General features: G+C 44.0%; 1 protein-coding gene across 1 annotated transcript in view; it reads left to right on the top strand.

Moving 5' to 3' along the window:
* Positions 1–5,151: 5,151 nt before the first annotated feature.
* Positions 5,152–16,422, top strand: part of LOC110525740 (coronin-1C-A) — a 73,958-nt gene continuing 62,687 nt past the window's right edge. Inside the window, exons 1-2 of the mRNA XM_021606140.2 lie at positions 5,152–5,658; positions 8,501–10,892. Of these exons, the coding sequence (XP_021461815.2) occupies positions 8,507–10,892 (2,386 nt within the window). The 5' untranslated portion in view covers positions 5,152–5,658; positions 8,501–8,506. The remainder of the gene's footprint in view (positions 5,659–8,500; positions 10,893–16,422) is intronic.

Below are 16,422 nucleotides of genomic sequence, written 5' to 3'. Positions count from 1 at the left end.
TAATAAATTGTCTCCCAGTGACAAAGCCTGTCCTCTGATTGCTACAGACCCACTGTGAGTAATGAAATATTTCATAGAGGGGAGGGGTTGACGTTGCTAAATATTGCTAAGTGCTTGGGTCAAGACTGCACGATTGACTGTAGTGGCCCACATCCTGAAATGAAATTGCATAATGCCCCCATCTGTATACCTTGGCAGGAGAGTGGCGTTATAATAACCAGATTATGTAGCGCTTGGCTTGACAGTCCCAGTTTGAAGCACTTTTGCTGCCGGCTCTGGTTGCTCCTGGCCTGTATGGTAGTGTGCGTGACTAATGATGGACCGTTCTTCATGAAATGGCATGTGTGTGGGGAGGAGGGGAGTGGAGTCATTCTTGCATTGCTGCGCTGTTACAGTGGGGTAAGTATTTAGTCAGCCACCAATTGTGCAGGTTCTCCCACTTAAAAAGATGAGAGAGGCCTGTAATTTTCATCATCGGTACACTTCAACTATGACAGACAAAATGAGAAGAAAAAATCCAGAAAATCACATTGTGGGATTTTTTATGAATTTATTTGCAAATTATGGTGGAAAAAAAGTATTTGGTCACCTACAAACAAGCAAGATTTCTCACAGACCTGTAACTTCTTCTTTAAGAGGCTCCTCTGTCCTCCACTCATTACCTGTATTAATGGCACCTGTTTGAACTTGTTATCAGTATAAAAGACACCTGTCCACAACCTCAAACAGTCACACTCCAAACTCCATTATGGCCAAGACCAAAGAGCTGTCAAAGGACACCAGAAACAAAATTGTAGACCTGCACCAGGCTGGGAAGATTGAATCTGCAATAGGTAAGCAGCTTGGTTTGAAGAAATCAACTGTGGGAGCAATTATTAGGAAATGGAAGACATACAAGACCACTGATAATCTCCCTCGATCTGGGGCTCCACGCAAGATCTCACCCCGTGGGGTCAAAATGATCACAAGAACGGTGAGCAAAAATCCCAGAACCACACTGGGGGACCTAGTGAATGACCTGCAGAGAGCTGGGACCAAAGTAACAAAGCCTACCATCAGTAACACACTACGCCGCCAGGGACTCAAATCCTGCAGTGCCCCTGCTTAAGCCAGTACATGTCCAGGCCCGTCTGAAGTTTGCTAGAGAGCATCTGGATGATCCAGAAGAAGATTGGGAGAATGTCATATGGTCAGATTAAACCAAAATATAACTTTTTGGTAAAAACTCACCTCGTCAATGTTTGGAGGACAAAGAATGCTGAGTTGCATCCAAACAACACCATACCTACTGTGAAGCATGGGGGTCGAAACATGCTTTGGGGCTGTTCTTCTGCAAAGGGACCAGGACAACTGATCCGTGTAAAGGAAAGAATGAATGGGGCCATGTATCATGAGATTTTGAGTGAAAACCTCCTTCCATTAGCAAGGGCATTGAAGATGAAACGTGGCTGGGTCTTTCAGCATGACAATGATCCCAAACACACCGCCCGGGCAACGAAGGAGTGGCTTCGTAAGAAGCAATTCAAGGTCCTGGAGTGGCCTAGCCAGTCTCCAGATCTCAACCCCATAGAAAATCTTTGGAGGGAGTTGAAAGTCTGTGTTGCCCAGCAACAGCCCCACAACATCACTGCTCTAGAGGAGATCTGCATGGAGGAATGGGCCAAAATACCAGCAACAGTGTGTGAAAACCTTGTGAAGACTTACAGAAAACGTGTGACCTCTGTCATTGCCAACAAAGGGTATATAAGAACGTATTGAGATAAACTTTTGTTATTGACCAAATACTTATTTTCCACCATAATTTGCAAATAAATTCATTAAAAATCCTACAATGTGATTTTTTTTCCCCTCATTTTGTCTGCCATAGTTGAAGTGTACCTATGATGAAAATTACAGGCCTCTCTCACCTTTTTAAGTTGGAGAACTTGCACAATTTGTGGCTGACTAAATACTTTTTTGCCCCACTGTATGTGAAAGCCTTTAACACAACATGCTTCTCCTGAGGCTGTCAGTAGGACAAAAAATGCCATAACAGTGTGAGCTTAACAAGTATCAAAGCTTTTTAGGTTCTATATATACTGAACAAAAATATAAATGTGAAATGCAACAGCTCATATTATGAAATCAATCAATTGACATGAATTAATCCGGCCCTAATCTATGGATTTCACATGACTGAGCTAAGGCGCAGTCGGGTGGGCATGGGATGGCATAGGCCCACCCACTAGGGAGCCAGGCCCAGCCAATCAGAATTCGTTTTTCCCCACAAAAAGGCTTTTATTACAGACAGAAATACTCCACATTTTCATCAACTGTCCTGGTGGCTGGTCTCAGATGATCTCGCAGGAGAAGAAGCCGGATGTGGAGGTCCTGGTCTGGCTTGGTTGCACGTGTTCTGCGATTGTGAAGCCAGATGGACGCACTGCCAAATTCTCTAAAACAAGGTTGGAGGTGGCTTATGCTAGAGAAATGCATTTTTTATTCTCTGGCAAAGCTCTGGTGGGCATTCCTGCAGTCAGCATGCCATTTTCACACTCCCTCAAAGCATGAGACATCTGTGGCGTTATGTTGTGTGACAAAACTGCTCATTATTAGTGGCCTTTTACTGTCTCCAGCTCAAAATACACCTGTGTGATGATCATGCTGGGTTTTTTTACCCCCTTTTTCTCCCCAATTTTGTGGAATCCAATTGTTAGTAGTTACTGTCTTGTCTCATCACTACAACTCCTGTACTGGCTCGGGAGAGACGAAGGTCAAGAGTCATGCATCCTCCGAAACACAACCCAACCAAGCCGCACTACTTCTTAACACAGTACGCATCCAACCCAGAAGCCAGCCGCACCAATGTGTCGGAGGAAACACCGTACACCTAGCGACCTGGTCAGCGTGCACTGCGCCCGGCCCCCCACAGGAGTCACTAGTGCGCGATGAGACAAGGATATCCCTACCGGCCAAACCCTCCCTAACCCGGACGACACTAGGCCAATTGTGCGTCACCCCATGGACCTCCCGGTCGCGGCCGGCTCCGACAGAGCCTGGGCTCAAACCCAGAGTCTCTGGTGGCACAGCCTTAGACCACTGCGCTACCCGGGAGGCCTCCTGATCATGCTGTTTAATCAGCTTCTTGATATGCCACACCTGACAGGTGGATGGATTATCTTGGAAAAGGAGAAATGTTCACTAACATGGATGTAAACAAATTTGTGCACAAAATTTGAGAGAAATAAGCTTTTTGTGCTTCAGAAAAATTTCTGGGATCTTTTATTTCAGCTCATGAAACATGAGACCAACACTTTACATGTTGCGTTCATATGTTTGTTCAGTGTAGTTGTCTGAAAACAACAGACTTTAATATTTTGCGCTATGTTTTTTTTTTTACACTCCCTTAAAACATAAATGAGATCAGATCTTCAGCCTCCAGTATTTATGCTGCAGTAGTTGATGTGTCGGGGGGCTAGGGTCAGTTTGTTATATCTGGAGTACTTCTCCTGTCCTATTCGGTGTCCTGTGTGAATCTAAGTGTGCTCTCTCCAATTCTCTCTTTCTCTCTTTCTTTCTCTCTCTCGAGGAGGACCTGAGCCCTAGGACCATGCCTCAGGACTACCTGACATTATGACTCCTTGCTGTCCCCAGTCCACCTGGCTGTGCTGCTGCTCCAGTTTCAACTGTTCTGCCTTATTATTATTGGACCATGCTGGTCATTTATGAACATTTGAACATCTTGGCCATGTTCTGTTATAATCTCCACCCGGCACAGCCAGAAGAGGACTGGCCACCCCACATAGCCTGGTTCCTCTCTAGGTTTCTTCCTAGGTTTTGGCCTTTCTAGGGAGTTTTTCCTAGCCACCGTGCTTCTACACCTGCATTGCTTGCTGTTTGGGGTTTTAGGCTGGGTTTCTGTACAGCACTTTGAGATATCAGCTGATGTACGAAGGGCTATATAAATACATTTGATTTGATTTTGATTTGAGGTAACTGTAACTCATTTGAGCTCCATGATAATGTTCTGTGGTGATTTTGATGGGAGGCCGTTAAAGGTGGTAGACAGCGTCAAATGTCATCCTTGGTCAGCAAACAGGTTAGCAGTCTCCCTTTGACTCCCTTTGCAGTTGGGCCGACTGCTATGCTCACAGATTTCAGAATGGTGAGAGGTGGATTGTGTTGATGAGGAGTTGGCATAATTTTGCAATGACGCAAACTCCCTAGAGTGTAATATCACACTATTCAAACACAAACAGGCACCGGTTGCCAGTGGCTCTGGCCCTCAGACTCAATGCTAGCTGGCTGTCGGCTGGCCCTTCTTCCCCTGCTCCTGCAGCATATGTTGCTGGTGAATTCTTGGCTGCCATACCTCCCCCTTTGTTTTATTATCTGAGTAAGTATCCTGTTTTGGAAGTTACTATGGAGACCGGGGGAAAACAGAGACATTTCTCAGCTATTGTTCATCTCTCTTGCCTCCCTCCTTGTTAGTCAGGGGCCTTGGGTTGCCATTTACTGCAGTCATACTCCACACAGAGGAGAGGAACTCACCCTCTGACCCTCTCACACACATAAACACACACATGCACATTCTTTCACGCTCTCCCTCTTTAAAACAGTCTTCTGGCGTGTATTCATATACGGCAGGCCATGGTAGGAGTATGTAAACACAATTGGGTAAGGAAGAGGACGTTCATCTTAACAGTCTGTATAGGTTAAGGAGTTCTATAGCTCATGGTGTTGAGATTAATCTGCTGAACCAGACCTCTCATGCTGTTTCCTAGGAGACTAGCAACTCTGCTCTGAAAAATCACCTCACAATCAAAGCCTACTCTGTCTGTGCCCTATTGAATATCCCTACAAGTGAAGATGACGCTCTGAGATGTTTCTAAATTTGGGTCTTCAAAGGCACAGTGCAGATAAAAATGAGATTTCCCTGTGTTTTATATATATTTCCACACTATGAGGTTGGAATAATACTATGGAAATTATGATAATGCCCTTCTCACGTAAGATCTGTTTGAAAAGACTGCCTGTTTTGGTGGGATGGAGTGTTGGCCTGCCTGGTGACATCACCAGGTGGTAAATTAGTTAATACACCAATAAGATAGAGAGTTCAAAACCTCTCTGCCAATAACAGCTAGATTTTCAGTTTTCGCCTCCCCACTCAGTCAGTTCTACCAAAATTCTTGTTTGAGAAATTGCTCTTTGCTAACAAGCTATTTTTGTTTATTTTTGTGTAGGCCTATGCTTTGTTCCAACTTATACCTGATGTGTTGTGGATGCACTATACCTGACCATGATAAGGGGATATCAGACGTTTAGTAAGGAACAGAACAATATGTCCAGAATTGAGGGAAAGGTGCTCTAGAACACAACATAAACACATCTTGAATTAGTTGATGAGGAGTAAGGCTCTGCATGGGGGATTTATAGATTTTACAGTTTTCAGTGTGTTTAGTATCTCACCACAGCATGGAAATGAGAAACTGGGAGTTTGGCCTTAATTGATAAACCTTGACGAGACACTTATTGTATTAGGCAAATGTGCTGTGACGTCCCAAGGCTGGAATATAAGCCTCCCTTGCTAGTGCAGTTGAGGGAGGACTCAACATAACCAACCAACAAAGAGTGCTCTGTCAGTCCTGGGAGAGCAATCGGCTGGGAGACAACTAACCGGTGAGTGTCCGTCTCGCTCTTACACAAACACACACAGGACAGATCAAAACTACATTCAACACCTCACTGTAGTGACTGTAAGGAGCCAGGCCTAACCCTGGCTGCCTCTCCAGTCAGACTGGTCTCATAGACTATACGTAGCATAGTAAATGTAAATCCGGGACACTCAAATTAGTATGATATGTTACATTTGGTATGGTTCCATGAGACAGGTTACTTAAGGGAAAAATGAAAGTAGGGTCATTGGTTGGGGTTGATGGATGGGTGTATATCGTGAATGTCTAGAAACCCAAAGGTTGCATGTTCAAATCTAATCACGGACAACTTTAGCAACTACTTGCTATTTTGCAACTACTTAGAATGTTAGCTAACCCTAACCTTAACCCTTGAACCTAACTCCTAACCCCTAGCCTAGCTAACATTAGCCACCTAGCTAACGTTAGCCACAACAAATTGGAATTCGTAACACATGTTTTGATTTTTTTTTGTGTGCATACTGTACAGATTGCAATTTGTAACATCATACGAAATGGATGATGGACATACACAAATGAATACATACCATACGAAACGTAACATATCATACTAATTAGAGTGTCATGGATTTAAATGTACTATGCTACCCCTGAGTCCAGGTTGCACCACTCAGCTTACCAGAGTGCTGGGAATGGGTAGCCTACTGTAAACTGCCTTTATTAAGGATGCTACTGTAAGACTATAATAACTTTTTTTGCATGTGCTTCCTGGCTTGTTGTTGGTTTGACTTCCCTTTACTCAGGGTGTATTGGAGCAGCAGAACACAAGGCGATCAAGTGATCTGCCTTGGGCGTTACGGCTGAAGGGTGCAGGACAATGGGGTAGTTGTAGCCAGCGATGGGCTGCCTTGAGGCAGGGGTCCTCCTCATGGTGCTGATGGGGCCTGCAGGACTCTCAGGGGTCTGAGCTGAGGGTGTTTTTAGGGTGAGCCTTTGTAGTAATCAGTGTTCACATGATTGTAGTGTGATGTAAGGAAAGTTTTTTTTCACACAGGAATTATTTTATAAAGTCTACAGGAGTTCAGTTTAGCTGTGACTCCATAGTGAGTTTGATGTACAGTGCCAATGCTGTAGAAACAAGTCTGGAACCTTCTCTCTCTCCTCTCTCTCTCTGATGGTAGGCTACACTTCTTATCTTCATTTCAGCTACAATACTCTAACACTGGACTTAGAGCTGAGTGAGAGATATATATATATATATATATATATAATGTATATACCATGTAATGTAAACATGTATTTCAACATTTTGATATATTGTTCTGTCATTTTCATTTCAAATTGCATGCATACACGCACAGAGAATTCAATGTTTTTACAACGTTTGTATTTCTACACAGCGAGTGAATGTTAGATAAGATGTTCTCACCCAGTCATGTCTCTGTCTGTCTGGTAAATGTTCAGCAGTCATATGATAAGGAAGCAGCAGCCACAGCAGTGATAGACAGGGAAAAGAGAAAGGGGGCATTGACAGGAAACAGACTCTTGTTCTAGAGCTCTGTCCATTGTGCTTCATTATTTTCTCTGCTTACCCCTGCAGTTCAGTGTGAGAATTAGCTCTGTAGCATGGCGGACAAACTGACATACTCTAGGGTAGCAATGGTAGCTATTGGGACGTAGTCATGTGCAAACAACTAAAAATATTAGCTAAACACACAAGAAACAAACACCAGAAATACTTTTTAAGATTGATAATACCCCTACAACAGCCTGCTAAAGAGCAATGGATGGAATACTGGAATAACAAAGAGAAAAGCAAAATGTATAAGCAGTAGGTTATTGTATGAAAATCCTGCTTTAAAATATGTGAAATACAGTATTGGATTTATAGAATAGGTCAACTACTGTTAGCGAGAGCAAATATCCGGTGATTGGTTGAATTGCCACAATCGAACAAAAATAACTTAATCCAATCTTGGGAAAGACATTTTGTTCAGAAAAGGCAGAAAATAGTCTCCAGCAACTTTATCAAAAACTTCATAAACTCCCAAAGAGAGAGAGAGATTATTTTCATTGTGGCTTTAGATATTGAATGGCCTTATGTGCCTGTGCTTCATCTGCAGTCAAATCAGGTTTCCCTCTGACCATCTAAGAGCCTGGAATCAAAGGCCTATATCCTGCATTCTGTTCACCCTAATATTATATATTATTTCAGAATAATCTAATCGCTTTGTTAGGCTGCTGTTTCATTCACTAATATCCTACCTCCACATTTGCATAGCCAGGATTGTCAAATTCTGATGTAAGGTCCTACGTGCTGACTACTGACATGATCACCCTCAGAGGGAAAATGAGGGAGGTTTCAGTTAAATCTTGTGACTCCAATGTATTTTTCTTAAGTTGACCCAATACGGGTTAACATTGCAAGGACATGAACAATCTGTGGTCATAAGATGCTTAGCCAGAGCAGACCATGTAAATGACTTCTTTTTAGTGTGACTTTCTGCTCTCCTTTAGCTCCCATAATGTCATAGTGGTATATAATGTCTACACTGTGTCTACACATGGTCAGATTTGAGCTATTTCACAGTAAATGAATCTGGCGTTGTGCCTGATATCTAATTACACTGCTCATTTTCCTGTCTCTACCTCATGTTTCCAGCTGATGTTTCCACCTCTGCCTGTTCTCAGTGGGACATGTATTTATTCATACACTCTGCTGTGAAATAAAGAGATGGAGAGAGTGGTTGTGGGAGAGCAGGGCACAGTGTCTACAGTTAGGTAAACGCTGGTGGACTGGCATGCCAAAGCCTGTTGTAGACTGCTACTTAAGAGTGAGGATGATAATGGCTTGTCTTTCTCCACAGACTAGCATGGGGCAGAATCAAGATAAGGTGGAGGATGAACAGGCCCGCGGTGGAGAAGCGGAGGAGAGGGGGCCCTGCATCGACCTGGAGGATGCAAGTGGGGGCACGGGCGTTGCCATGGAGGGAGGAACCCCCCGTGAGGAGGCCGGTAATGCCGGGGAGGATCCAGGGAAAGCAGCCGCTGAGAATCTGGATGAAGGCCCAGGCAGCGAGCCAACAACACCTTCGGCAGAGAAAAACCTTAGCACTCAGAAAAGGGTGAGTCCTTCCATGGAGTGGGAGGTGAGAGAGGAAGGGGCTGGAGGAGAGGAGGGAGGCAGGACTGTTCTACTGACTCCACAGGATCCGGACAATAGCCAGAGCCCAGAGAGTCACACACAGAGTGAGGTGAAGGCCAGAATACCCAGACAATCCACCCAAAACGAGAGGGATAAGGAGAAGAAGGAGGGTAAAACTGCCAAGATGTACCGTCGAGATGAGAGAACAGCTTCACATCAGAAAAACCTGGAAGAAAACCTCTGCTCTGCTTTAGGGGAAGTTACTGGGCAGATAACTGATGCCACTGTTTCAATGGGTGAGGCCACCATGGAATACAAGAAGGAGGGTTCTGTAGAAGTTGGCATGGGTGGGACTAATACGGGAACTACTGATGACGTCGAACAAGAGGGAGGAAGAAAGAAGTTGCCTGTTCAGAAAGACCAGGAAATGAAAAATGGAACCTCCGAGGCCGTTGAGGATGAAGACACCGAGTGCACTGATGGAGCTGTAGGTGGTTTGAGAGAATTGAAGGGTCCCTGTAAGACTAAACGTCAATCATCATTGAAAAAGACCAAAGGGAAAAAGTGTCTGTCAGTTGTGGGTGGGACCTTGAACCATGACCATCCAACAGTGGGAAAGGTAAAGCCACATGACAATGAAAACAAGGGTGACATTGAGAAAGAGAATAAAGCGTCAGAGGCAGCAAGATGTGACATCAAGTCTGGCCTGAATGATAATCACAAACAAAGTGAGCTGGACAGGGCAGGATCCCCTACAGTTGACCCTCCCAATCAAGGGGACAAAGAAGACCTGTCCATGGTGCCTACAGTAGGGCCAAGCTCTATTTTGGAGAAGCTACTGAAAAGAAACAAAAATGAGGCATCTCCAGATCTCACCAAAGTTAGAAAGGTGGTCTCTGTGTCAAGGGACCAGTCTGACGACCATGACCAGCTGAAAACATCTGAGACAAAGCCTCCTTCACAGGGTGTTGAGACAGGGGCGATATCAACACCAATATCAGCAGTGAAGGAAACAAAACCAAAACATGTCGTAATGAAAACAACACCAAAATCATCCGCTGATGTTGCAAAGACAGCTCCATCAGATAAAAATATCCCTGAATTACAGTGCGATGTTGAGGAAGAAACCATGTCGTCATCATCCTCTGTATGTGCAACAGAGAGACCCCCTGGAGCAGAAGTTAACACCAAGCCCTGCCATGAAGAGGATCATCCACAAAGTCTGACAAAGAGTGAGCAGGCAGCGAAAACTGCTCAAGACTCCACAGATATAATCTGTCTACCAGCTTCACTTCTAGAGACTGAATCTGTCACTGAGCGAGAAGCGAGGACATCCTCACCAATGGATGAAGCTGACTGTAAAGATTCAGAGCAGGATTCAGCAACAACAGTTGCCTCGCACCAAAACGTGGAGAAGACGATGGAAAATACCCCCCCAGCTGAAACGCAGTCACCAGAGAGCTCACAGAGTCCACATGTTGAGGGCAGGCCCTCCTCGAGGAGTGATGTGGATGAATCCCCCAGCACTATCCCTGTCACTGAGATTCCATCACAAACAGAAAATATCACTGCTGGGAAAACAACACCTAGCCTATGCACCTCAGAGGCCTTGCATGATGATTCTATGGAGGAGGCTAAGACCAATAAGGACCCTCGTCAAATTACAGACATCCCAGTTGTAGTGATAGAGGCTACCCTGGCCTCGGTAGGAACTGGGATGGCTCTATCAGAAGAAAGCCAAGGGAGTATGGATGAGAAGCTTCAGTCTCAAAATGAGACTTTAAAAACAGAGCCTCTGTCACAGCAAGTCACAGAGCGCACCACTGCAGTACATTATGATGAAAAGTCTACCCAGGACAACGACGAAACTGCCTCAGAGTGTGACAAACACCAGGATACTCCTAAATCAAGGCCTGTTTCTGAACTCATAAAGGAGAACATTCTACTACAAGAAAAGCTGAAGCATCCAGATTTGACAAAGCCATTGGAAGCAAAGCCTGATTGGGTTTCGGAGCAAGCCCAGTCTGTGAAGGTGGCTCAAATGTTGGCGGCTTTTGACTTCCCCAAGAAGTCCCCAGAGAAGGCACTGGAGAGGAAACCATCTGTGAGAAAAGGTAGGAATCATCTGAAATGTGCATTATGTGACAGCCTACTGTAAGTGGGGATGAATAAAGATAATATGGCACCATGGGGATGAATGAGAAATGTACAGTGGTGGAAAAAGTACCCAATTGTCATACTTGAGTAAAAGTAAAGATACCTTTTTAATAGAAAATGACTCAAGTAAACGTGAAAGTCAGCCAGTAAAATACTACTGAAAGTATTTGGTTTTAAATATACTTCCGTATCAAAAATAAAAGTACAAATCATTTCACATTCCTTATATTATGCAAACCAGATGGCACAATTTTCTTATTTTAATTTACGGATAAGCAGGAGCACACAAACACTGACAATTTACAAACAAAGCATTTGTGTTTAGTGAGTCCGCCAGATCAGAGGCAGTAGGGATGACCAGGGATGTTCTCTTGATAAGTGTGTGAATTGGGCCATTTTCCTGTCCTGCTAAGCATTAAATGTAATATGTATTTTTGGATGTCAGGGAAAATGTATGGAGTAAAAAGTACATTATTTTCTTAAGGAATATAGTTAAGTAAAACAATGCCAAAAATACACTGCTCAAAAAAATAAAGGGAACACTAAAATAACACATCCTAGATCTGAATGAATGAAATATTCTTATTAAATACTTTTTCCTTTACATAGTTGAATGTGCTGACAACAAAATCACACAAAAATGATCAATGGAAATCAAATTTATCAACCCATGGAGGTCTGGATTTGGAGTCACACTCAAAATTAAAGTGGAAAACCACACTACAGGCTGATCCAACTTTGATGTAATGTCCTTAAAACAAGTCAAAATGAGGCTCAGTAGTGTGTGTGGCCTCCACGTGCCTGTATGACCTCCCTACAACGTCTGGGCATGCTCCTGATGAGGTGGCGGATGGTCTCCTGAGGGATCTCCTCCCAGACCTGGACTAAAGCTAAAGCATCCGCCAACTCCTGAACTGTCTGTGGTGCAACGTGGCGTTGGTGGATGGAGCGAGACATGATGTCCCAGATGTGCTCAATTGGATTCAGGTCTGGGGATCGGGCGGGCCAGTCCATAGCATCAATGCCTTCCTCTTGCAGGAACTGCTGACACACTCCAGCCACATGAGGTCTAGCATTGTCTTGCATTAGGAGGAACCCAGGGCCAACCGCACCAGCATATGGTCTCACAAGGGGTCTGAGGATCTCATCTCGGTACCTAATGGCAGTCAGGCTACCTCTGGCGAGCACATGGAGGGCTGTGCGTTCCCCCCAAAGAAATGCCACCCCACACCATGACTGACCCACTGCCAAACCGGTCATGCTGGAGGATGTTGCAGGCAGCAGAACGTTCTCCACGGCGTCTCCTCTGTCACGTGCTCAGTGTGAACCTGCTTTCATCTGTGAAGAGCACAGGGCGCCAGTGGCGAATTTGCCAATCTTGGTGTTCTCTGGCAAATGCCAAACGTCCTGCACGGTGTTGGGCTGTAAGCACAACCCCCGCCTGTGGACGTCGGGCCCTCATACCACCCTCATGGAGTCTGTTTCTGACCATTTGAGCAGACACATGCACATTTGTGGCCTGCTGGAGGTCATTTTGCAGGGCTCTGGCAGTGCTCCTCCTGCTCCTCCTTGCAAAACGGCGGAGTTAGCGGTCCTGCTACTGGGTTGTTGGCCTCCTCCACGTCTCCTGATGTACTGGCCTGTCTCCTGGTAGCGCCTCCATGCTCTGGACACTACGCTGACAGACACAGCAAACCTTCTTGCCACAGCTCGCATTGATGTGCCATCCTGGATGAGCTGCACTACCTGAGCCACTTGTGTGGGTTGTAGACTCTGTCTCATGCTACCACTAGAGTGAAAGCACCGCCAGCATTCAAAAGTGACCAAAACATCAGCCAGGAAGCATAGGAACTGAGAAGTGGTCTGTGGTCCCCACCTGCAGAACCACTCCTTTATTGGGGGTGTCTTGCTAATTGCCTATAATTTCCACCTGTTGTCTATTCCATTTGCACAACAGCATGTGAAATGTATTGTCAATCAGTGTTGCTTCCTAAGTGGACAGTTTGATTTCACAGATGTGTGATTGACTTGGAGTTACATTGTGTTGTTTAAGTGTTCCCTTTATTTTTTTGAGCAGTGTATAAATAGTCAAGTACAGATATCCCAAAAAATTACTTAAGTACAATTACTTTACACCAATATATATTTGAAGGATTTCTATGCTGAAAGCATTTGGTAACCACAGGCTTTTCTGATCCATAAGTCCAATATATACAGTACCAGTCAAAAGTTTGGACACACCTACTCATTCAAGAGTTTAAAAAAAACCAAATATTTTCTACATTGTAGAACAATAGTGAAAACATCAAAGTTATGAAATAACACATGGAATCATGTACTAACCAAAAAATAGTTGCACAAATCAAAATATATTTTAAAGTAGCCACCCTTTGCCTTGACATCTTTGCACACAGCTTGGCATTCTCTCAACCAGCTTCATGAGGAATGCTTTTCCAACCGTCATGAAGGAGTTCCCATATACAGTTGAAGTTGGAAGTTTACATACACTATAGCCAAATACATTTAAACTCAGTTTTTCATAATTCCTGACATTTAATCCTAGTAAAAATTCCCTGTCATAGGTAAGTTAGAATCAACACTTTTATTTTAAGACTGCAAAATGTCAGAATAATAGTAGAGAGAATGAATTATTTCAGCTTTTATTGCTTTCATCACATTCCCTGTGGGTCAGAAGTTTACATACACTCAGTAAGTACTTGGTAGCATTGCCTTTTTAAATTGTTTAACTTGGGTCAAACGTTTCAGGTAGCCTTCCACAAGCTTCCCACAATAAGTGGGTGAATTTCAAAATCAAATCACATTTATTTGTCACATACACATGGTTAGCAGATGTTAATGTGAGTGTAGCGAAATGCTTGTGCTTCTAGTTCCGACAATGCAGTAATAACCAACAAGTAATCTAACCTAACAATTCCAAAACTACTACCTTATACACACAAGTGTAAAGGGATAAAGAATATGTACAGTGCCTTGCGAAAGTATTCGGCCCCCTTGAACTTTGCGACCTTTTGCCACATTTCAGGCTTCAAACATAAAGATATAAAACTGTATTTTTTTGTGAAGAATCAACAAGTGGGACACAATCATGAAGTGGAACGACATTTATTGGATATTTCTAACTTTTTTAATAAATCAAAAACTGAAAAATTGGGCGTGCAAAATTATTCAGCCCCCTTAAGTTAATACTTTGTAGCGATTACAGCTGTAAGTCGCTTGGGGTATGTCTCTATCAGTTTTGCACATCGAGAGACTGACATTTTTTCCCATTCCTCCTTGCAAAACAGCTCGAGCTCAGTGAGGTTGGATGGAGAGCATTTGTAAACAGCAGTTTTCAGTTCTTTCCACAGATTCTCGATTGGATTCAGGTCTGGACTTTGACTTGGCCATTCTAACACCTGGATATGTTTATTTTTGAACCATTCCATTGTAGATTTTGCTTTATGTTTTGGATCATTGTCTTGTTGGAAGACAAATCTCCGTCCCAGTCTCAGGTCTTTTGCAGACTCCATCAGGTTTTCTTCCAGAATGGTCCTGTATTTGGCTCCATCCACCTTCCCATCAATTTTAACCATCTTCCCTGTCCCTGCTGAAGAAAAGCAGGCCCAAACCATGATGCTGCCACCACCATGTTTGACAGTGGGGATGGTGTGTTCAGCTGTGTTGCTTTTACGCCAAACATAACGTTTTGCATTGTTGCCAAAAAGTTCAATTTTGGTTTCATCTGACCAGAGCACCTTCTTCCACATGTTTGGTGTGTCTCCCAGGTGTCTTGTGGCAAACTTTAAACAACACTTTTTATGGATATCTTTAAGAAATGGCTTTCTTCTTGCCACTCTTCCATAAAGGCCAGATTTGTGCAATATACGACTGATTGTTGTCCTATGGACAGAGTCTCCCACCTCAGCTGTAGATCTCTGCAGTTCATCCAGAGTGATCATGGGCCTCTTGGCTGCATCTCTGATCAGTCTTCTCCTTGTATGAGCTGAAAGTTTAGAGGGACGGCCAGGTCTTGGTAGATTTGCAGTGGTCTGATACTCCTTCCATTTCAATATTATCGCTTGCACAGTGCTCCTTGGGATGTTTAAAGCTTGGGAAATCTTTTTGTATCCAAATCCGGCTTTAAACTTCTTCACAACAGTATCTCGGACATGCCTGGTGTGTTCCTTGTTCTTCATGATGCTCTCTACTCTTTTAACCGACCTCTGAGACTATCACAGTGCAGGTGCATTTATACGGAGACTTGATTACACACAGGTGGATTGTATTTATCATCATTAGTCATTTAGGTCAACATTGGATCATTCAGAGATCCTCACTGAACTTCTGGAGAGAGTTTGCTGCACTGAAAGTAAAGGGGCTGAATAATTTTGCACGCCCAATTTTTCAGTTTTTGAGTTGTTAAAAAAGTTTGAAATATCCAATAAATGTCGTTCCACTTCATGATTGTGTCCCACTTGTTGTGGATTCGTCACAAAAAAATACAGTTTTATATCTTTATGTTTGAAGCCTGAAATGTGGCAAAAGGTCGCAAAGTTCAAGGGGGCCGAATACTTTCGCAAGGCACTGTACATAAAGGTATATGAATGAGTGATGGTAGAGAACGGCATAGGCAAGATGCAGTAGATGGTATCGAGTACAGTATATACGTATGAGATGAGTAATGTAGGGTATGTAAACATTATAATAAGTAGCATTGTTTAAAGTGGCTAGTGATATATTTTACATCAATTTACATCAATTCCCATTATTAAAGTGGCTGGAGTTGAGTCAGTGTGTTGGCAGCAGCCACTCAATGTTAGTGGTGGCTGTTTAACAGTCTGATGGCCTTGAGATAGAAGCTGTTTTTCAGTCTCTCGGTCCCTGCTTTGATGCACCTGTACTGACCTCGCCTTCTGGATGATAGCGGGGTGAACAGGCTGTGGCTCGGGTGGTTGTTGTCCTTGATGATCTTTATGGCCTTCCTGTGACATCGGGTGGTGTAGGTGTCCTGGAGGGCAGGTAGTTTGTCCCCGGTGATGCGTTGTGCAGACCTCACTACCCTCTGGAGAGCCTTACGGTTGTGGGCGGAGCAGTTGCCGTACCAGGCGGTGATACAGCCTGACAGGATGCTCTCGATTGTGCATCTGTAGAAGTTTGTGAGTGTTTTTGGTGACAAGCCAAATTTCTTCAGCCTCCTGAGGTTGAAGAGGCGCTGCTGCGCCTTCTTCACGATGCTGTCTGTGTGGGTGGACCAATTCAGTTTGTCTGTGATGTGTACGCCGAGGAACTTAAAACTTACTACCCTCTCCACTACTGTCCCATCGATGTGGATAGGGGGGGTGCTCCCTCTGCTGTTTCCTGAAGTCCACAATCATCTCCTTAGTTTTGTTGATGTTGAGTGTGAGGTTATTTTCCTGACACCACACTCCGAGGGCCCTCACCTCCTCCCTGTAGGCCGTCTCGTCGTTGTTGGTAATCAAGCCTACC

This window comes from Oncorhynchus mykiss, chromosome 6 (genome assembly GCF_013265735.2).
Source record: "Oncorhynchus mykiss isolate Arlee chromosome 6, USDA_OmykA_1.1, whole genome shotgun sequence".
In the NCBI taxonomy this organism is placed as follows: Eukaryota; Metazoa; Chordata; class Actinopteri; order Salmoniformes; family Salmonidae; genus Oncorhynchus; species Oncorhynchus mykiss.
Note: the sequence above shows the minus strand (reverse complement) of the source record. Positions and strands in the feature narration are given on the sequence as shown.